General features: G+C 46.4%; 1 protein-coding gene and 1 pseudogene across 1 annotated transcript in view; one reads left to right on the top strand and one right to left on the bottom strand.

Annotated features, from left to right (window-relative positions):
- Positions 1 to 6,763: 6,763 nt before the first annotated feature.
- LOC103012706 (dual specificity protein phosphatase 5-like) lies at positions 6,764 to 7,913 on the top strand (annotated as a pseudogene).
- A 6,993-nt stretch (positions 7,914 to 14,906) lies between these two features.
- The window catches only part of ANXA2 (annexin A2), a 44,568-nt gene continuing 37,143 nt past the window's right edge, over positions 14,907 to 22,331 (bottom strand). Inside the window, exons 8-13 of the mRNA XM_057543365.1 lie at positions 21,043 to 21,102; positions 19,077 to 19,170; positions 18,392 to 18,487; positions 17,523 to 17,581; positions 16,287 to 16,409; positions 14,907 to 15,276 (exon numbers count right to left, since the gene is read on the bottom strand). Of these exons, the coding sequence (XP_057399348.1) occupies positions 15,217 to 15,276; positions 16,287 to 16,409; positions 17,523 to 17,581; positions 18,392 to 18,487; positions 19,077 to 19,170; positions 21,043 to 21,102 (492 nt within the window). The 3' untranslated portion in view covers positions 14,907 to 15,216. The remainder of the gene's footprint in view (positions 15,277 to 16,286; positions 16,410 to 17,522; positions 17,582 to 18,391; positions 18,488 to 19,076; positions 19,171 to 21,042; positions 21,103 to 22,331) is intronic.

Here is a 22,331-nt window from a genome sequence, read left to right as displayed (position 1 = left end):
TTCAAAGAAGACATAAAGATGGCTAACAGGCACGTGAAAAGATGCTCAACATCACTAATTATTAGAGAAATGCAAATCAAAACCACAATGAGGTATCACCTCACACCTGTCAGAATGGCTAACATCAAAATGTCTACAAATAATAAATGTTGGCGAGGATGTGGAGAAAAGGGAACTCTTGAACACTGATGGTGGGAATGTAAATTGGTGCAGCCACTACAGAAAACATTATAGAGGTTACTCAAAAAACTAAAAATAGAACTACCATATTCTCCAGCAAATCCACTCCTGGGTATACATTTGAAAAAAGTGAAAACACTAACTCAAAAAGATACATGTACCCCATGCTCATAGCAGCATTCCATAACCAAGATATGGAAGCAACCCAAGTGTCCACAGATGAATGGATAAAGAAGATGTGGCACATATATACAATGGAATATTACTCAGCCATAAAAACAATGAAATTCTGCCATTTGCAACAGTGTGGATAGACCTAGAGGGTCTTATGCTTAGTGAAATAAGTCAGACAGAGAAAGACATACTCTATGTTATCACTTATATGTGGAATCTAAAAAATAAAACAAATGAATATATATATAACAAAACAGAAACAGACTCACAGATTTAGAGAACAAACTAGTAGTTACCAGTGGGGAGAGAGAAGGGGAAGGGGCAGGATAGGGGTAGGGGATAAAGAGATACAAACTGTTATATATTTATAAACTAGTTATAAAATAAATAAGAAACAAGGATATATCATACAGCACAAGGATATATCGTACAATGAAATATATCCATTATTTTGTATTAACTTCAAACGGAGCATAATCTGTAAAAATACTGAATACTATGCTGTGTATCCGAAACTAATATTGTAAATCAACTATAGTTCAATAAAGATATACAAACAAACAAAAAAAATTAATGTTGGCTTTTTAACAAATGGTGCTGAATGTCTAAATTTAAAAAGATGAACCCAGACACAGACCTTACACCTCACACAAAAATGAACTCAGAATGGACTGTAGACCTCAATATAAAATGAAAAACTATAAAAACTTCTTAAAGAAAACATAGGAGGGGACTTCCCTGGTGGTGCAGGGGGCCCGGGTTCAATCCCTGCTCAGGGAATTAGATCCTGAATGCATGCGGCAATTAAGGATCCCATGTGGGACTTCCCTGGTGGTCCAGTGGTTAAGACTTTGCCTTCTAATGCAGGGGGTGTGGGTTTGATCCCTGGTTGGGGTAAGACCCCACATGCCTCCTGGCCAAAAAAAACAAAATATAAAGCAGAAGCAACACTGTAACAAATTCAATAAAGACTTCAAATAAAGATCCCCCATGCCACAACTAAGACCCAGCACAGCCAAATAAATAAATATTTTAAAAAGAAAACATAGGAGAAAATCTACATGACCTTGGGTTTGGCGATGAGTTTTTACATACAATACTAACAGCTCAATCTATGAAAGAAAAAAATTGGTTGGACTTCATTAAAATTAAAACTTCTGCTCTGCGAAAGATACTGTTAAGAAAATGAAAAGCTAAGCCACAGATTGGAAGAAAATATTTGCAGAACACATACCTGGTATAAATATGAAACAACTCTTAAAGTCAACAATTTTTTAAAAAGAACTAAAAGGGGTCAAAAGATCTGAGCAGACACCTCACAAAAGAAGATACAGATGGCAAAGAAGCAGATGAAAAGGTGCTCAACACCACGTGTCATTAGGGATTTGCAAGTGAAAACAACAACGAGATACCACTACAAGACTATCAGAATGGAAGCAGCCGCACTGCACAGGGAGATCAGCTCGGTGCTTTGTGTCCACCTAGAGGGGTGGGATAGGGAGGGTGGGAGGGAGACGCAAGAGGGAGGGGATATGGGGATATACGTATATGTATAGCTGATTCACTTTGTTATAAAGCAGAAACTAACACACCATTGTAAAGCAATTATACTCCAATAAAGATGTTAAAAAAAATAAAAATAAAAAAAAAGACTATCAGAATGACAACATCCAAAAACACCGACAATACCAAACGTTGACTGCAGAGCACAGGAAGACTCATTTAGTACTGATGGGAACGCAAAATGGTGCAGCCGCTCTGAAAGACAATGTGGCAGTTTCTTACAAAACGAAACATAGTTTTACCACCTGACTCAGTAACTGTATTCCTAAGTATTTATCCAAATGAGCTGAAACTTATGTCCCCACAAAAATCTGCACAGCTATATTCCTAACTGCCAAAACCTGGAAGCAACCAACATGTCCTTTAATAGGTGGATGGATAAACAAACTGTGCTATCTCCAGACAATGAAGCATTGCCCATTTGATAAAAAGAAACAAGCTATCAAGTCACTAAAAAATATGGGTGAATCTTAAATGCATATTGCTAAATGAAAGAAGTCAGTCTGGGAAAGCAGCCTACTGTATGGTTCCAATTGTATGACATTCTGGAAAGGCAAAATTATAAAGGCGGTAAACAGATCACTGGTTGCCAGTACTTGCGGGGGTGAGGTTGAGTAGGTGAAGTGTAGAGGATTTTGGGGGTGGTGACTCTGTGTGATACTGTAAAGTACATGCAAACTAGAAAAAAATTATTTCGGAGATCCCAGAATGGAATAAAAAATATGACAAACAACCCAACTGTATTACAAATGTGTGAAACAACCTTATTAAAGGGGGCAGAGGGGGGAGAATAGTGCTAACCTAAGTAACTCTGGAAATGAGGAGAATCTGAAACACCAAAGAAGAAAGTAACTGCACACAGCACTGTACTCTAGCTGATAAAGTTGTTTTCCTTGGGGATATGGGTTAACAATTTTGATATTGCTGTACACATATACCAGAACTGAACAATTAAGTAAATGGATGGCAGATGGCAGGAAGCAGGTTCATCACTGTTGGAGTGGGAATTTACAGATAAAGAAGGGGAGAAGGCTAGAACGAGCCATGCAGTAGTAGATTGGAGTTGGAGATATCAGTGTGAACTCATGTTTAGCTTAATATAGATACAGATGGTTACATATAGAAAAATTTATAGATATGTGTATATACACAGATTAGTATATACACAAATATTTCCTTGCTCTTTCAGCTGACAGGACCTAGAAGCAATGCCATCCCCATAGGAATGAGCACACCTAATGCCCAGATCTTGGTTTCTAACACCATTCTCCAATGAAAGGAACCAGGGCTGCTTAGAGAAATAGCAGATTCGAGGACTGGAGCAGGAAATATACAAGATGAGTTTGGAGCATCTTGTAGCTCCAGAAAATAAGGGAGTGCTCAAAAAAAAAAAAGTTGATGTGTCATAGGGACACAGGAGCCAACTGCAAGAGCTCCCAGTGGCCAAAGCTGGAACAAGTAGAGCAAGAAAATTAAGTAGCATTGGATTATAACCCAAAGCATGAAATAAATATCCATGAGGCCATAATGATATAAAGTAATGATTAAATAAAGAAATAGGGAAAAGAGACAAATCCACTGTGCAGAATTCCAAATAACTTATACAGATACTCCAGCCTCAAGGAACTGGTAACTTCCCACTTCTTAAGTCACTTCCTTCCACAGAGGAAAGCATGGAAATGCGGGAAGGAGTAACTTGACAGGGTAAGAACCTGACAAACACTACCTGAGCCAGGTGATCAACATTAACATTTAAGTGATGTCATGTTGATAGGATGACCTTTGATATAAGATGATGAAAATGGCATTTTACTTCTGTAGTCTTCCTCCAAAAATATACTACCCCAATCTAATGATGAGAACATCAGACAAATTCCAAATGAGGAACATTCTACAAAATAGCTCACCAGCAATCCTCAAAACTGTCAAAGTCACCAAAAGCAAGGAAAGTCTAAGGAACTACCACAGCTAAGAGCCTGAGGAGACATGACTACTACATATAACATGATATCCTAGATGGGATCATGGAACAGAAAAAGGACATAAGGGGAAAACTGAGGAAATCTGAATAAACCCTGGACTTTAGTTAATAATAATGTCTCAAAGTTGGTTTATTCAGTGTAACAAACATATACTATCATAAGATGTTTTAAAAAGGGAACACTGGGTGTGGGAATACAGGTACACTTACTATCTTCACAGTAATTCTGCAAATCTCAAAATATTCTAAAATTAAAAGTTTACTTTAAAAATGTTGATAGTCGGGCTTCCCTGGTGGCGCAGTGGTTGAGAATCTGCCTGCTAATGCAGGAGACACGGGTTCGAGCCCTGGTCTGGGAGGATCCCACATGCCGCGGAGCGGCTGGGCCCGTGAGCCACGGCTGCTGAGCCTGCGCTTCTGGAGCCTGTGCCCCGCGACGGGAGGGGCCGCGATAGTGAAAGGCCCGCGCACCGCGATGAAGAGTGGCCCCCACTTGCCGCAACTGGAGAAAGCCCTCGCACGAACCAAAGACCCAGCACAGCCAAAAATAAATAAATAAATAAATAAATAAATAAATAAATAAAAATTTAAAAAAAAATGTTGATAGTCCTTTCCCAGTTCACACACACACACACACACACACACAAATCAAAGAATAGATTTTTCTTCCGTTTTTATTAAAATTCTGCTGCAGAAGCAGTGGATGAGCTAGTTACTAACCACGCTGGAGAAAGAGTAAGAGATTTGGGTTCCGCTTCTTACTGGCCACGTGATTTTGGGAAAGTCAACCTCGCCAAGCCTCAGCTCTCTCATCAGTCAAATGGGCTCATGATACCCACTTCCAGGCACGCTGGAGGAATTAAACATCATAATCTATGTCAAACACATAACACAGTGCTTGACATAGAGTAAGCTCAAGAGACTCTTGCTTTAATGAGCTAGCCAGTGTAGACTGATTGACAAGACAAATGTCCTGGTAGTAAATAGATTTCAACAGAAAAACTCAGAATGTATAAAATCTCTACACTGAGTCCTTTATTGTGGAGGAGAGAATGACAAACTCTTACTCTTAATCCATCAAACATCAATATCAGTTCCCAAAAAACATTCAAACAGGTACCTACTCCAGGTTCAAGCGATACGGTCTAACTCACAGAAAGCCTTTCTGGTGGGAGGGATTTGGAGATTTCTTCTCTAATCTGTTCAGTTTGACTCCAGGGCTCAGCCCATACAAATGGGTCTTTAGTCCCTGGCTCTGTGGGTGCAGCCTGAAAAGGTGCTCCCTCTCCCTTCTCTCCACCCTGCCCCTGTGCCTTCTTTTGCTCTGCCTTTCCTTTTGCTCCTTCATGCTGAAACCCCTCCATGCCTGTCCTTTGAGATTCAGCTCTGCTCCATGGTCAAGTCCTGAGAATGGAGAAGACAGTTAAAAAACAAACTCTAGGGACTTCTCTGGTGGAGCACTGGTTAAGAATCTGCCTGCCAATGCAGGGGACATGGGTTTGAGTCCTAGCCCGGGAAGATCCCACATGCCGCGGAGCAACTAAGCCCGTGCACCACAACTACTAAGCCTGCGCTCTAGAGCCTGTGAGCCACAACTACTGAGCCCATGTGCCACAACTACTGAAGCCCACGCACCTAGAGCCCGTGCTCCGCAACAAGAGAAGCCACTGCAACGAGAAGCCCGTGCACCACAACGAAGAGTAGCCCCCGCTCACCGCAACTAGAGAAAGTCCTCACACAGCAACCAAGACCCAACGCAGCCAAAAAAAAAAGACAATCACACTCTACGCCCAGCAAAGGGTTCACACCCACTAGCAAACCTCCTTCTATGTTATGAAGCTCCCAGGGGAGTTTCATTGGAAAAGGCCTCCTTCTCTTCCCTGGCCTCAGCAAGGGCAGCCTTCAGGAGAGGAGGAGAGAATAGGGCAAGAAGGACCACCACTGTACATGTCATTTCCTAGAAATATTTTACATACACATTTGTGAGGCATGAAAATGCTACATATGTGATTATAAAATTTTCCATCCATAAAGCTACTCCTGGTTTATATAATACACGGAAAATGGGTCATTATTTTGTGATGTCCCCAGAAGTGACTCACAGGGACTTGGCCACAGGAGCAAATGTGAGAAGCACTGCCTAGACCTAAGACTCACCACACTGGTTTAACACATCCATAGAAAATAGACACCCCAGACTGCGGGCTTCCTGGCCTTTTCCATGTTTTCTGATCTTGTGGGAGCAAAACTCCCCTGAATCTAGGCAGCCTGATATTCCCTATAGTTTTTACTATTATCACTTAATTGCAGTCATCTGACTTACAGCAGCAGACCCGGATCTAGACACTCCAAACCTGTATTCTTTATTGAGGGCGGGGAAAGAAAATGACTGATTGATGATTTAACTCACCTCTGAGAGGGAGCCCTCAAAAACTTCTGATACCTAAGCCAGAGTTCCATCCTAAAATACAGTTGACCCTTGAGAAACATGGGTTTGAACTGCAGTTTGAACTGTGCGGGTCCACTTACACGGAGTTTTTTTCCAACAAATACAGCACCTGCATTTTCATTATACAGATCTTTACGTTAATTAAGTGTGGGGAAAAGCCTGCGTTCAATTAGAGATCACATTATGCGGAATCAAAAGAACTAGGGCTTGAATCCTCATTCTAACCAAACTGTTTGAGCTTCCAGCCCTTGGGTGAGTCGTTTACCAATTCCTTTGTTTTTGAGGCAGAGACTGAGCATGAGAGGATTTTCGACTCCACGGGAGGTCAGTGCCCCTAACCCCCGCGTGGTTCAAGGGTCAAATGACCCATCTTACCTGGCTCTTCCAGTTAAACGTCTTATATTTAGTTTCCAGTAATGCTGCACATTGAGTTATCCTCAGACCCCGTTCAAAACTCCTCGGCCCGGCCCGACTCCAGGGGGCGGCGAGTTGCCGGCGGAACGCCGAGCGTCCGAGACGGGAAACGCGAGCGGAGCTGTCGCCCCGCGCCGCCACCCCCGGCTCGCCCGGAGCGTCACCTGCGGGCAGCGGGCCTGGGCACCTGCGCGCGGCGTGGGCGGGGGCGGGACCACGCGCACGCCCACGCCCACCCCACGCCTTGGCCGCCTCGAGCGTGCGCGGCTCGCTCCACGCCGATCTCCCCTCGGCGGCGCGCTCGTGCTGCCCGACAGAGGGCGCGCGCGCGGCGGGGCTGCCGAGGGGACCGCGGTGCGCACCCCGCCAGCCTCGCTGCTCCCCTTGCCTGCCTGCCCGCCGGCAGGTGTGCTTCTTACACGGGAGGGTAGGAGGCTTTCCACTCGGAATATTCCCGAGTGCTGCGTGGCTGTAAAACCCGTTTCACCAGAGAAGACTGAAACGAGAGCGCGCTCATCAGCCAGTGTGGGAAACCAGTGCTCAACGTCAGCTACCGGCCGCCCTAGGACCACGGCGGCCCAGGTGCAATCCCTCTGTTCCTCCACCTTGGAAGTGCCGACCAAGCATCCAAGTGCCGGTTCCTCACCACCCTGCACGTGATCACGGCCCTGCTGAGAGTCTTGGCGGCGGACCTCGCAGGCCTGCACGGCCCACCTGCACTACAAATGGATCCCTGTGCGAGACAGCCACGCGGCTGACATTCGCTCCTGCTTCCAAGGAGCAATAGGCTTCAGTGACTGGGTCCGGGAAAAGGAAGGCAAGGTCCTGGTCCACTGTGAAGCTGGGATCTCCCGTTCGCCTGCCATCTGCATAGCTCATGTCATGGAGGCAAGCAGTTCCGCCTGAAGGGGGCCATTGATCACATCCAGAGGAGGAAAGTGATCTTGCCCAGCTTTGGCTTCCTGAGATCCTGCCTCGCACTCCCTGCCCCGGGATCCCTTCTGCCTGGAGGATGCATCCCGCTCTTCATGTAAAGCCCATTTGCAGACACTGAGCCCTGACGTGCAGGGTTCCTACTGGACATTCCCTACCACCCGCTGGACGGCCTCAGAGCTCACCAGGAGTTCCATGGCCACATACACATCCTGCTAAAACTGGGATGGGGGAACCAGCCCAACCCCAAGAACAACTGTGGTTTTGTTTTTTAAACTCGTGGACATTTCATGGCTGTGTGGTACTGAATTGCTCCCTCTGTCAGGCTGCCCCAATGGGGTAGAGTGGCCACCAGGCTTGCAAACTTCAGACTGACATTGAAGATAGGTTCTCAGAGGGAAGGAAAGCCAAGCCGCTTCAACAGCACAGCCTGTGCTGACTAACTACTGTTCTTCCAGATCCCCTGCCCTCTCAGGACTAACCAGTCCTTGGATGTCACAATTTGCCTTTTCATTTCAAGCATAAGGCAATAAATACCGGTATCCACGTGGGAGAAGGCAGTTGCTAGACCAGGAGAAAAGGCAATTACAAAGCCAACTGATTTTGAAGGAAGCACGATTTCCACCTTATTTTTTTAACTTTTGCTGTCTCAGTATCTGTCTCTGTTGCTTCAGGGCATAAGCTGATCATCATCTAGTCAGGAGAGTAACCTGCAGGGTTTGTAGGGACATGAATATATAAGCTGATTGGAACCCCTTGAGCCCAGTGGAGGCAGATTCTCTCCAAGGGGAGGGCTCTGGGGTGAAAGTAAGAAGCAAGTAGCCTGTTCCTGGGACAGCTGGGCTTTCCGGGACTGAGCGGGGCCATGCCAAGTGGGAGACAAAGCTGGTTAAATACTCCATGCTCCGGCCAGCAAAGGCCTGAAACCAGGCACAGGACAGGCCTGAATTTCTATGTGGAGATTTGGAGGCTTCAACCAAGGGGAGAAACAAAGGATACAGAGGCTAGGAATAAGGCTAACATGCATTCTCTTACTCTGGATCTGTTCATAATAGAAGCTACATGTGAACGATGCTGAAACCTCATATTAAAACAGAACTGGCAGTTATCCCACTAAAGAGCTGAAAAGTTTTGATTCCACCTCTTCCTTTGTTTCATCTATGCTCTGAAATCATTTTCTATGGTTTCTTTGTTTTCCCAGCAACTTGGAATACGCTATCTGGAGTGCATCCTTCATCTTCCTTTAAGACTCTACTAGGAACCTGTTTTCCCTACTAACTTAGGGTCTTCAAAGTACAAAGTTAGGTCTAAATTATGGAGCTGTGAACTGTCTGGAATACTTAGGATTTATCTGGAATAGATACTGTAAGTCATAAAATGTGACAAAGAGAAAAGTCAGAAGGTAAACATACAGAGGTTCCCTTCCAGCAGTTGGTCGTGGGATGTGTGCTGTCCCGGTGACTGGGGAGGAAATGGTATAGAGTCAGAGCAAGACTGGAAATAGATTTTAACCCTGGGCAGAGCCTCATTCCCCATTCACCATGCTATCACTAAGACGTTCCCTGCGGGAGCCAGCACTGCAGCGGGCAAGGTTTTAATTCCCTGCAAACACCCAGGCTTCCCAGAGGTTAGGACCCTCCAGGCACTGCATGGAGGCTGGGTACTGTCCCCATCCCCTGGGCACTGCCATGCTCCGTCTCTGAACCCAGCTGAGCCAGGGTTAGGCTACTTGCTTCTTCCTTTACTCCAGAACCCTTCCCTTTAGACAATCCAGGCCTACATCTTCTTGAACTGGACTTGGAAAACTCAAAATCCACTCAACTCTTCCATGAGGCAAGGGAGGCCCGACTTTTACTGCCTGAAACTCCGCCCTCCCTCTTCAGGATGGGAAGGAAAACCTGCCTCTCATTCTTTCCTGATGAGCTTACTGCCAAGGAAACAAGAGCTCAGTCTCAAACAAGTTGTCCTGCCAAAATGTTAACGGTGATTGGTTCTAGTTGGAGTTCCAGGTGATTCAGATTTTCTCCTTTATACTTTTCTGTATTTTGTAACTTTCTACAGTGATTCTGTATTCCTCCTGTATGTCAGGAAAAAAATACCAAAAAAAAAAAAAATTCCTGCTTTAAGGATTGCCTCTCCCCAAACCTTTCCAAATGCTTTATCCTAGGTGAGAATCGTTTACTCTGGACCCCCCCCCCCCCAAGCATCTCACCTGTGCTTCCATCACAGCCCTTATTATTCTGCATTGCCTTGTTCTTCCAATCCTCGGTGACTAGTTCAGTCACCAGCGTATAGTAGGCTTGTCTACTGAATACATTAATAAGTCAATAAATGAATAAGTGAATGACTGAGAGACCCTGTATTACCTGATCAACTCTGGGCTTTAAAATTTTTCCTAGTCATAGATGAGTTCATATCTATTAGGACAAAGGTGATCCTTTAAGACCAAGATGGTTTTCCAAAGCTCAAGAATCCAAGAAATCTGGCAACCTCACTGATATAGAAACCTAAAACTTGTTTGAAGTATTTCCGTATTCCTGATCCAAACTCCTTGCTAATCCTTGTGTTAATCTTTAGAAATGTACTTGGAAGTACAATAGCCTTGGGCTCTAATGGATTACAGCTGGGAAAGTTGTAATTTGTCCTCACCTACTGTTTAACAAGCCACCTCCACAGCCAGGTTCCATTGACATATTATGTCCTTTCTGGTTTGTTTCTTATTAATATAAAGCTGATGGTTCACCTACAGAACAGCAAGGGTTGCGGGCAAGGGCTAGTGATCATCCTAAAGACTTAGCTCACTTCTTTACTGTGATTTCAGGGGTCCAAGAAAGCCCTCTTGAATCCCAACCATTCTCCCATTTCTTCACTAACAACTCCTTTCATTCCCGTAATATGGGAACAAAGCCTTCATTCCAAGATAAAGCTGACCCTATACACTTACTTCCAGGAAAGAGACATGGGCTAACAGCCTTACCAAGATTTAAACAGCATCCCACAGACCCTGAAAGGAGAGGCCCTGCAGAGACCAGGAAGGGAAGTTTGGAGAACTTGACCAGTCCCAGTTTTGCCCAGAGCTTGCCTAGCTTTCAGACTAGATGCAGGCTATTTAACGTTGGAATCATTGGGTTGGGATTTCTCTAAGGCCTAAATAACGTGGCTCCTGGTTCGCTCTCCCCTTCCCCTCCACTGTGGAGAACGAGACTGAGCAGGCTGATGAGGGACACGTAGCTGGGAACAGCACAAATGCAAAAAAGGACTTGCAAAGGGGAAAGTGTGTTTTCTGTTTTAAGAAACCTGCTGACGTAGGGAATGCTCCTGTTTTTCTGTAGAAATGCTGCCTTGAGTGGACAAAATTCAGCCACAATCAAGCTAATTGAATGCACAAATGGAATATTTTTCCAGGGCACCTCCAATTTAATGCTTGATGAAATCGTGTCTTTCGCATATATTTACAAAAGCTTTTCTTCATCCAGAAATGTCTGTTAAAATTGCTTATAGATGCTGAGATAGCAAATCACTCTTCTAATGTAATGAGATAAGTCATCTCTATAAACTTTGCTTGCTCAAATGTACTCGCATAAAAGAAATCAGGCTACAGGCTTTTTTCAATAAATAGAATGAACAACTAGAACTTGATGGCTATAGCATGTTCTGCCTCATTGCTAAGGGATGTTTAAAATTGCTCCCTCTCTCTCTTGCAGCGGAGTTTTCATTTTGGTAGTTGATGGAAAAAGGAGGTCAAATAAACTAATGTGGATAAGAAGGCAAAGCCATTTGTCAAAACGTGGGGAGAGGCCTGGAGACTGGAGTCATTTAAAGACTAAAAATTGCTTTAAAAGATTTCTGTCCTCAAATCATTTTTCTTGCTAAATGCAGCCACTTTGTGAGCCTGGTTTCCCCTGCTCTAGCTATCTTTACTAATAATTTACGCCACAGGAACTTCACATACTGGGAAGATTCATATGCATAGTCATTGGTGCATAGCCCAGTAAGATGGGTCCAAAGATCAAGAGTCTGTGGAAAAGACAAGGTTTAGCCACCTGTTTCTAAGTAAGATTTGTCTTCCAACTCTCATCTGGAAGCCAACAATGTAAAAAAAAGGCTTAGTAGGCCATCTCACACACACCTAGAGTCACCATATAGGGCTGTCATGTATGGCCGCTCAGGTTGTGCACTGCATAAGTCCAGGGGACATACCATTCACATAGGCTACAATGTGAAGGGTGCCGTCTGGAGCTGTGCAACGTGACAGTCCTGTCCTGCTCCACCACACAGGTCAGGGAGAAAAAAAATCATATCTTCTTGTTCACAATCACAGTTTAATAAGTTTCCATGACTAACTGCATGCATTTACCTTTAACTCCTCAAAGAATACAAAGTTCTTATTGTCAGCTGCCATTGTTAAAGCCTGCCCCATTCCCTTTTCCTTCTCTTTACAAAGTAAAATTGGGAGAACAGTCAAATCTCCAGATGGTTCTTTACATCAAGAAACGGTTTGGGGACTTCCCTGGTAATGCAGTGGTTAGGACTCCACTGCGTCTCCAATGCAGGGGGCCCAGGTTCTATCCCTGGTCAGGGAACTAGATCCCACACACATGCTGCAACTAAGGAGCCCGCCTGCTGCAACTAAGACCTGGTGCGACCAAATAATTTAATTTAATTTAATTTAAAAAAAAAAGAAATGGTTTGGACAGCTTGACTGTGGAGGACAAGCTGGAATCCAGAATATGAGGCCAAATTCCAAGTGCCCTTTCTGTCAGTTTTGGAAAACACTAGACAGCCATTGTTCCATTCAGAGGAGACAGCAGGCAGCATTTGGAATGGTTCTCCGGGGGCCTTCCTTTCGCCAACCTGCCTTTTGGATTTTCCCTCACGCCTGCTGGAGGGTCCAGACCAGCCAGACCAGTGGCCAGGCCACCCTGGGCAGGGCGGGAGCAGGAGCCTGCCCACACACTGGCTGCCCAGCCCTGCCTTCTCTTTCCACCACCTTTCCCTCTGCTGCATGAAACACATCGTGTGGTGGAAAGAAACAGCCTGAATACTTCGTGACCTGAAACACTGCTCCTGACAGCCTCTGCTCAGCCCAATCAGTTTTATTTTTTTCTTTTCATGGCCGCGCCATGCAGTGTGCAGGATATTAGTTCCCCAACCAGGGATCGAACCTGTGCCCCCTGCATTGGGAGCATGGAGTCTTAACCACTGGACCGCCAGGGAAGTCGCATAGCCCCATCAGTTCTGAGGTCAACAACAGAATGTGGGGGGAAGCAGAAATTCCCCGCTTCTTATGCAGTTCCTTGAACTCTGCCCCAAGCACACGCAAAAGTATATTCTGGCATCGGAGGCATCACATCTAATAGGCATAGGAAGAGACATTTGAGAAAACACATTATTTTTGCCTAACTTGCATTTTAAAGAGTATCTCAGTGGTTTTAAGGCACTTTATGGGCCTAGTGACTGAAGAGCCATGTTCCACCTGAGTTCCTACAAGTTTGCCAAAGGTCAAAACAGCAAATCAATCAGTCCACAGATGTATATCTTTTGGTTATCGTGGTGCTGTTTTCATTGGATCTGAAGGCTGAAAGTGGGGCAGGTGTTCTCCATTCTCCAGACTCCCCACTTCTGTCCAACCAGCCCATTTCACACCTGCATTTCCACTACCTGCCTAGTCCCTGCAGACCACTAAGTGTGCGCAACATCAGCCAGGCGTCAAGAATTAGTGACTGGGGACTTCCCTGGTGGCGCAGTGGTTAAGAATCCGCCTGCCAGTGCAGGGGACCCAGGTTCGAGCCCTGGTCCGGGAAGATCCCACATGCCGCAGAGCAACCAAGCCCGTGTGCCACAACTACTGAGCCTGTGCTCTAGACCCTACGAGCCACAACTACTGAAGCCCGCGTGCCTAGAGCCCGTGCTCCGCAACAAGAGAAGCCACCGCAATGAGAAGCCCACGCACCGCAACAAACAGTAGCCCCCGCTCGCCACAACTAGAGAAAGCCCACACGCAGCAACGAAGACCCAATGCAGCCAAAAATAAACAAATAAATAAATAAATTTATAAAAAAAAGAATTAGTGACTGACACAGCATCCTTTACGAGGAGGAAATGTAGTGTAAGAATTTGGGGATCGTCATCAACACCGCCCCAGCCCTAGCCCCAGTTTAGGGGACGTACCTGTATGAGCAAGCCATCCGCAGGGTCCTGGGCTAGAAGCCAATGAACAGCACCTTCACCTTGTGAGCGGAGACAGGTACATCAACACACACACCTGCTTAGTACACAGCCTATCCATGGAAGGAAGGACCAGAAACCACGTGACTCTAGGGAGGCCCCCCCCCACCCCCCCACCCCCCCGGCTGGTTGGGAAGAGAGTGGGAGGGAGATGTAATTTTTTTTTTTTTTTTTCTTCCTGTAGGGGAGATGTAATTTTCACTGCACAGACTCTGTGTGCCTTTTGAAATGTGAACCAGGTGTATGAATTACCTTTATCAGAACCATAAGAATGCTCGTGGAGCGCCTCCTCCCAGCTGTAACACTTCCCCTTAGATATTAGGGCATGGCTCAGATGTTTTCTTCTCTGGGTCATCTTTCTCAATCCTCCCAGGCAAAGCCAAATCACTTTCTCCTCTGTGTGCCCGTCTACTTTTGTTACACCGCCTGTACAAGGATGCTGTAGCCTGACTCTGACAGGTGAGCCCTCGAGGCTGGGGCAGGATGTTACTTATTTCTGTAATTCTTACGGGAATACTTGCAATATTTGCTGAATGGAGTCTACCACACCATCCTCCCCTTTTCCCAGTTTGAGGCCCCTGCAGCTTGTTTTCACCTAACTTACCTGTATAAAGATGAGCAGATGAAGGGGTCATTCTGGGATTTTTCCCCCCATAGGTACTATCATCCCCTGGGCAACAGAACCTTCTATGATAATGAAAATGTACTCTGCCTGTGCTGTCCAGTACACTAGGTGCTAACCACACGTGGATATTGAGTATCTGAAATGTGGATAGCTTGACTGAGAAATTGACCTTTTAATTATTTCGTTTAAATAAACTTAAATGTAAATAGCCGCATCTGGATAGCAGCTGCCATATCGGACAGCTCCTTTCTAGAGCTTTCTTCCCCAAGGGGACAGCCTTACCAGCCAAACAATACAACCCTTAAGCATGTTTGATTTTGAAACAATTAAATTGAGAGCAAGGTCAACAAAGTACTTACTCCTAAAGTGAAAATTCAGTTTATTCATCTGTTGACGACACAGTACTCAAAAGGCAAAGTGTTTCACATCATAGATTTCACTTCCAATTCCTTGGAATGTTCACTTCTTTGACTGTAAAGACAGACTAGACCGGAAAGCCAGGTAATGCTGAGGCAACTAAACTAAGGATGGAGCAGGTGGGGTGGGGCGGCACTAACGCCATCCTCCCAGGGATGGGCACAAGGGGGGTGTTAGCCACAAGCTGATTGTGTAGAACTGTTAGCTGGGAGTGCAGAGCAGCCGTCCTGGACCCTCGGGCCATTGCGGGCTTCAGTCATCCCCACCACACAGGTACAGCAGCGCTTTCTGGTAGTCACCCTTGGTGTCTTGCTATAAGTGGCCAAGGAGAAAAAAGAAATTCAGGGTCAGGAGAAAGACCCACACTCTGCAGAAACACACAAGCAGGCCCACGGCACATGGAGCCTCTGTGGGACCTGCCCAGACACACCCAAACCATCAGAGGACCCTCAGGGATCGTGGCCCAGGGGAGATCACTGCCACAAGGGTAGAGAGAACACAGGGTCCTGGGGATTAACATGGTAAGTGACCAGAGGACAGAACCCAGTCTGCTCCTCCTGCACTGAGGTCCTGCCAACACCACCCCTTTTCTCCCTGGCCTGCATCCTTCCAGAGAAGACACACGAGGCACCTTCCTGCCTGACTGTGTTGTTTCGTGGACTCTTAAGGTCACGTGGGAATAAGCTGATGAGTTAAGGAAATAATTACTGAGTCTAAATGCTCCCTGAATTTTAAACATACGCCCCAGTAAACCTAGTTATAGCAAAACCCAGCTCTGAATTCATCCCCGGTAACCACTGACACGCCTCTGAAATTTTCAGGATCTTTCAGAAAGAGGGGTTTGCAACATCTGTCTGAATTAAACACAGTGGGAGGAACCACAGTGAACGCAACTGCTCCTTATATACGAACACTCCATCCCTCCAAAACAGGGACAGGCTAAATGGGGAGGGGAGAGATGGGAGTTCTGAGTGAGGAAATGTTGCCAGGCTTATCACAGAGGAGTTTCAAGAAATGGAAATATAATAAAATGTAGATTAGATTGATCTAAGTCTTTTCAGGATGTCAGCAAGTTTTGCAGGATCACTGTCATGAGCACCAACTGTCACTGCAGAACAGGTGTGGGAAATACAAAATATTCGCCTGATTCTGTAAGATTCCAGGGCAAATCCTAATAGCGCTTTCAGAATAAATCCCTGATATTTGATGACTAGCATCTCTTCCCCGGGGAGTTAGAAAAACAGAAAACCGCCTTTCTGCCATTGTTCTGACAGGCACCTGCCCAGGACTCCCAGCCCTCTGATGGTCAGGTGGGGCCTTACCTGAATGTAGTAGTACAGGGACTTGCCGTACTTTTTCTTGAATTCACATCTAATTTTCAACATGTCCACTTCACTGCGGGAGATCATGATTCTGATCAGGACCTTGTCGCGAGTGCCCTTGCCCTGAAAGTCAAATTTACGCTCCAAGTTACAATTTGCTGACAATGTTAATCATTAAAAAAGAGTCTAGTGAGTTCTCCTGCACATGGAACTGATCTGGGTTCCTGATGCCGCCCTCTAAGAGACTGCAAAGATAACAGCAAAACTGCTCCCTTAAGAACAATGAGCGCCTTGGAATTCCAAACACACCAGCATGAAATCGGCACAAAGCCCCCATGCTATACATTCAGTAAACGTGAACTGAGCGCTAACCGCTGCAAGGCTCAGGTCAGGAAGTGTGCAAGTTTACATACATAACACAAAGCTCCTGGACCTCGGGGGCTTAGAGAGCACAGGCTACCACGCTCACCGGGCTCTGTGCCATTTTGAATGGTACAAGCAATAAGGACCACTGAAGTTTACATCCAGAACCTCAGACCAGAGAACGGGCCATACTTGACATGGAACCTGAGGGGAGATGGGACAAGGGGGTGACCCACGAAGAAGCAGCGGCAAAGGCCTGGAAGCCATAAAGCACAAGGCACATCTAAGGCATGGAAAAGGGGATGGGACTGTGGGAAGAGACAGTCCATTTAAGGGAAAACTGCAGGGCTGGCTTTGGAGTCAGGCAGACCCAAGTTCAAGTTTGGCTATGTAACCTCAAGCAAGCTGAAGCTTTCCAAGCTCCATTCTCCTCATTTAGAAAGAAAATAGTCACACAAGCCTCACAGGTTTTTTGGTAATGATTTAAGATAAAGTAAGTAGTAGCACAATGCCTACTGCCTAGTGGTTGCTTAATAACCTCTCTTCCTTGTTTGTCCTTACTCTGGGGTACCAGGAGGGAATCACTGAGAAATCTGAACAGGAATCTGACATGATCACCATCTGGCATTTTCTCTCTCCCGTGGCACTTTGCTTTCTACCTGTACACAAACACGTGTTCAAGTAGTTGGGAGAAACAGAAGCCAGATTTGTGCTTTTCTCACCTGTCACGTAAAAGCAAAGCTGACTAGTGTGTTCCTGCACCTAGACAGTGGGGTCCCTTCCTCCATCCGCTAGTCAGGAGACTTAGTCTGGGGCACAAAGGAAGAAAAAGCCTAGTGTGGAAACATGGACCTCTCGGCCAGTTGCCCTTACCTTCATGGAGTCGTACAGTCTGTCAGCAAAATACAGGGGCTTGTTCTGAATGCACTGGACTGTGGAGAGAAGAAAAGGGTCAGTAACTCCTCTCTCCTCCACCAGTGGGGGGGTGAAGCCCTGACCTGGGGCACCACCAGATGACCAGACGTGACAGGAATGGTCTCTGCAAAACAGGAAACGCTCAAGGAAAACCAGGAATCCTCTGAATCAGCCCATTGTGCTTCTTTTTTTTTTAATTTTTTTTAAAAAATAAATTTATATATTATTTATTTATTTTTGGCTGCGCTGGGTCTTTATTGCTGCAGGCGGGCTTCCTCTAGTTGCGGCGAGCGGGGGCCACTCTTCGTTGCGGTGCACGGGCTTCTCATTGCGGTGGCTTCTCTTTGTTGCAGAGCACGGGCTCTAGGCCCGCGGGCTTCAGTAGTTGTGGCACACGGGCTTAGCTGCTCCGCGGCACGTGGGATCTTCCCGGACCAGGGCTCGAACCCGTGTCCCCTGCATTGGCAGGCGAATTCTTAACCACTGTGCCACCAGGGAAGCCCATCACTGTGCTCTTAAACCAGGGGACTCTGAGCGACGCAGAAACCCAAATGGATGTGTGAATTCCCCCAAAGGACAGAGCCCTTTCTCTGGTTATCTTATTCCTCCTGGGCAACGCTCCATTCTACCAACGTTAAGCCCTTCTTCAGTTCCGTATCTTAAATTCATACGGTGAAGATTATGAAACTACCCAAATCATGTAAAGAAGCCATGCCTCCCAAAGCCACTTGAATTAACAGGACGGCCATTCGTTACTTCTGCTTCAGCACAGCTAGCTGACTGAAAGCTGATGTCCACTAGGGATGGGGGGGGCCACACTTGCTTACCTAGGTTCAGGAAAGCGTTTTCCAGGTCTCCTTTAACCTCCTTCTTGATGCTCTCCAGCATGTCATAAGGGCTGTAGCTCTTGTACCTTTCAAATACTAAAGAAAAGCAACAGATAATTATTATAACAGAGCCACTGGTCAAAGCTATCAATGGTTACCCACACGGTTACGCATCACACACACACACAAAAAGATGATGACGATCATAGCGTCCTAGAGGGTTAGGGATTGCCACGCAGACCGGAGCTGACACTGTACCAGTTGCCCTGGGACAGCCGAACCATGCACCTGTCCTAAATGGCACTGCCCCAGCCACATATTTTGACCATCTTCATCTCTCCGACGTGGAACCCACTTTTATCTGGGCCACGAGAAACAGTACATAGCACCCAACCAAGTCCATTACTTCAACAGATATGGCAAGATAAAATGATCCAGACGAGAAGAGGCAGCACAACAAAGCACCAAACATGAAAAGTATTTAGGGGAAAAAAAACGATCCAAAATGGGAAAGAAGGATGAATGGACTTGGTGAGGAAAACTGGGTGCGATTAGGGGGTACAAAGCGGGGAGTGGGCTCTGTTCTGGCAGACCCGAGCCCCAGCACAGACAGGCAGCTGGCCCGCTTGCGAGGGCCCTCCGTTGTGACCCGGGGGCTCTGAGACCTCCCCAGCACAGCACTCGCCTTTCTGGAGGTGGCACACACTCCGCTCGGTCATGATGCTTATCCACTTGGGAACATCTGTCCCTCTCCTCTTCACGCCAGCATCATAGAGATCCTACGAGCACAACCGGCCACAAAAGTTAATTCCACAACCCAGAGCAAGCTCATTAAAAACCCGTCACGCACAAAACCCCAGAACCTGTATGTTCAGAATGCCAAATGAGAAAGGACGATTGCACTGCAGACACAGGAAAAATGTGCTATTTAGGTCAAAAGTCTTAAGAGCAGTCTTCTTGAAGCACAGACATACGGCATGACAGTAGGTTGTTCGTGAGAGTGATGCTGTAGAAATCTCCTTCCCTGAACACCGAAGGGATGACCAAGAACCTCTACTCATATACAGAAGGACAAGCCAATGCTCATTAGCACATCCAGCTCTCCTCCATTTGGCACGGTCAATAGCACATAAACTAATGGTCATCTACTAAAGACAGCTACAAGTCACGTACCCACCCACAGACTTCTTAGAGACTCTGGAAATGATGGAGCTGGAAAAAAAAAAAAAAGCTGGTCCAATCACATTTTCAGTTTCTAGAAAATTTAGGGGCTATAAGTAATGCTAAGAATGGCAGGGAAGGAGGGAGAAAGGCTTATGCAAGAGCCGATACTTATTCAGTGACCATCCACTATCTGGGAGTTGCAAAACCCTTTTCTAGGGACTTCCCTGGTGGCGCAGCGGTTAAGACTCCGCCTGCCAATGCAGGGGATACGGGTTCGAGCCCTGGTCCGGGACGATCCCTACATGCCGCGAAGCAACTAAGCCCGGGAGCCACAACTACTGAGCCTGCACTCTAGAGCCCACGAGCCACAACTACTGAGCCTGCGCGCCTAGAGTCTGTGCTCCACGACAAGAGAAGCCCCCGCTCACCGCAACTAGAGAAAGCCCGTGCAACAAAGAAGACCCAAAGCAGTGGATTACAATTAATTTTGTTCTTCAGCTCTTATGAAATACTTCGAGACAGCTGTCGACCCTCTGGGAAAGGCATGTAGTTCACAGTGATCTGAATCAGCTTCACGGATAGTTCCGGGTGATTATGGAACAAGAACCAGCAGGAGTTCTATTCAGCCAGAAAAGAAGGAAGGGCCTCTGCCCCTCTCCCCTCTTCCCCCACCACCAAGGGCAGTGAGCCCTTCTGTCCCTGCCTGTGCCTCCACCATCTCCTTCCACTGTTCTGTGTTGTGATTCTATCAGTGTGTGTTTGTAGCAAATGCCCACCAGTGTGAACACCAGCATCACACCCTGCAGAAACAAGCAAAGTCTAAATGAGCGAATGTGAGTCAGAAATTGATCCTGTAACTAACACCAGCATTGTAAGGGTATATCTTGTTGTAACTACAGCTTCCAGAAAGTGGAAATGCAGCCCACAAATTCTCTGACATTCCTCCCTTCCAAACGCGGAGCCTACTTCCCCTCCCACTGACTGGAAGCTAGACCTAGTGACTCGTCTCTAATGAACAGAGTTATGACAGAAGTGGCAGTGTGTGTGACTCTTGAGATTACACCATGAAAGGCACCTGGCTTCCTCCTCGCTGTCTCTCTTGGATCACTCACTCTGGGCAGAGCCGGCTACCATCTGTGAGGACATTCAAGCAACCCCTTCGAGAGGCCCACGTGGAGAAGGAGTAAGGCCTCCTGCCCACAGTCACATGGGTGGGGGACTACACGGGTGGGTGATCTGGGAAGCGGGTCCTCCTGACGCTGTCAGGCCCTCAGATGATGCAGCCCTGGTCAACATTTTGTCTCCAACCTCATGAGAAGTCCTGAGCCACTTCCCAGTTCCTGACCCACAGAAACTGAGAGATAGTAAGTGCTAGTTGTTCTAAGCCACTGAGTTTGGAGGTAATTTGTTATGCAGGATAGATAACTATACAGACTATCCAGAGACTAGGAAACAAAAGCTCAAACACCAAGAAGCTTGGCACTGACCCGGGCATCTTGGTCAATCAGTTCATAATCAATGACAGAGCCATCCTCTGCTCTTCGACCCTGCAGGAAAAAAAAAAAAAAGAAATTAAGAACATCAAATGTATTTCTTTGTACATTTTAAAACTGAAAATGTTATTTTCTCCCCAACTCATGTAAGCCACTATTTACTGAATAAACACCCTCCTGAAATTTTTCTTCACTTAAAAGTCTAGGTTAAAAAAAAAAAGTCTAGGTAAGACCAAGGATTGTTACAATAATTGAGGCAGTGAAGTGGGGGCTATACCCTCTTTTTACCCAATTCTGGGCTAAGCATCTTACAGAATCTACCCTCCTCCCCCTAAAAAAGTTAATGATATTTAGCTCCTTCCTTCAGAGAGCTCACAGCCCAGATGGAGAAATACGCATGGAATAGATGGTAAAACAACACAGTATCTGTGGCTCTAAGTAGACGTGAAATGCAAAAGAAGGCAGAAATCTGTCAGGCAGAATCGTCAGCAAAGTCTGTGGACAATGGGGTACCGCTGAGGTAAACCGCAAAGGATGCGTCAGATGAGGCTGCTAATGGGGAGCAGGAGAAGCCATTCCGCACAGGAGGGACGGCACAGGGGAGCGACGTGCCGCCCAGCTGAAGAGAAGGTGAGCGGGAGGGAAGCCTAGCGAGGAAGACTAAGTTAGGCAGGGCCAGGGTACAGAAGACGCTTAAAGTCAGTTGAGAGTTTGGATTTGATGCAGCAGAAATGTCTGGTGATCAGGAGTTTGGTGCAAGTGGATTTCAAAGATGGGTGGGTGGCGGTATCCAGGGCATGTGGTAGAGAAGAGAGCTGGGGAGGGCGGTACGGAGTTGTTACGGTGATGGAGAGGTGCGTGGGCAGGATACAGCATGCCCAACGACCATTTGTCATCAGGGTTCCCAGGGAAAATTCCTCTTCCCTCGCCCAGTTCATACACATTAAACTGCACTCGGGTCAGAACTCAGACTCAAGAAGGAAATGCCTTTCATCCACATCAATGTGTTAACATTAGCAAACAAGCAAAGACCTCTCCAGGGAAACCACTACCTGGGCAAACCGTCTGTTAAGAAATGAAAGCAGGTGAAAGAAACAAGAGGGTCACCTCCCACTGGGTCCTATGCGACCACAGATAGGGGCAAAATGACCTTCCCCAAGTCACAGTGAGGGCTGGCACATAAATCCAGGCCAGGAGCTGAGAGCCGCTTCTTCCTCCTCTGGCCCCAAAGTCCACCTGACCATACGGTTCTGCAGGATAAGAAATCCTATTATACAAAAATG

Source organism: Balaenoptera acutorostrata, chromosome 3 (assembly GCF_949987535.1).
Source record: "Balaenoptera acutorostrata chromosome 3, mBalAcu1.1, whole genome shotgun sequence".
NCBI classification, from domain to species: domain Eukaryota; kingdom Metazoa; phylum Chordata; class Mammalia; order Artiodactyla; family Balaenopteridae; genus Balaenoptera; species Balaenoptera acutorostrata.
The sequence above is the reverse complement of the archived record's forward strand: the minus strand, read 5'-3'. Positions and strand labels throughout refer to the sequence as shown.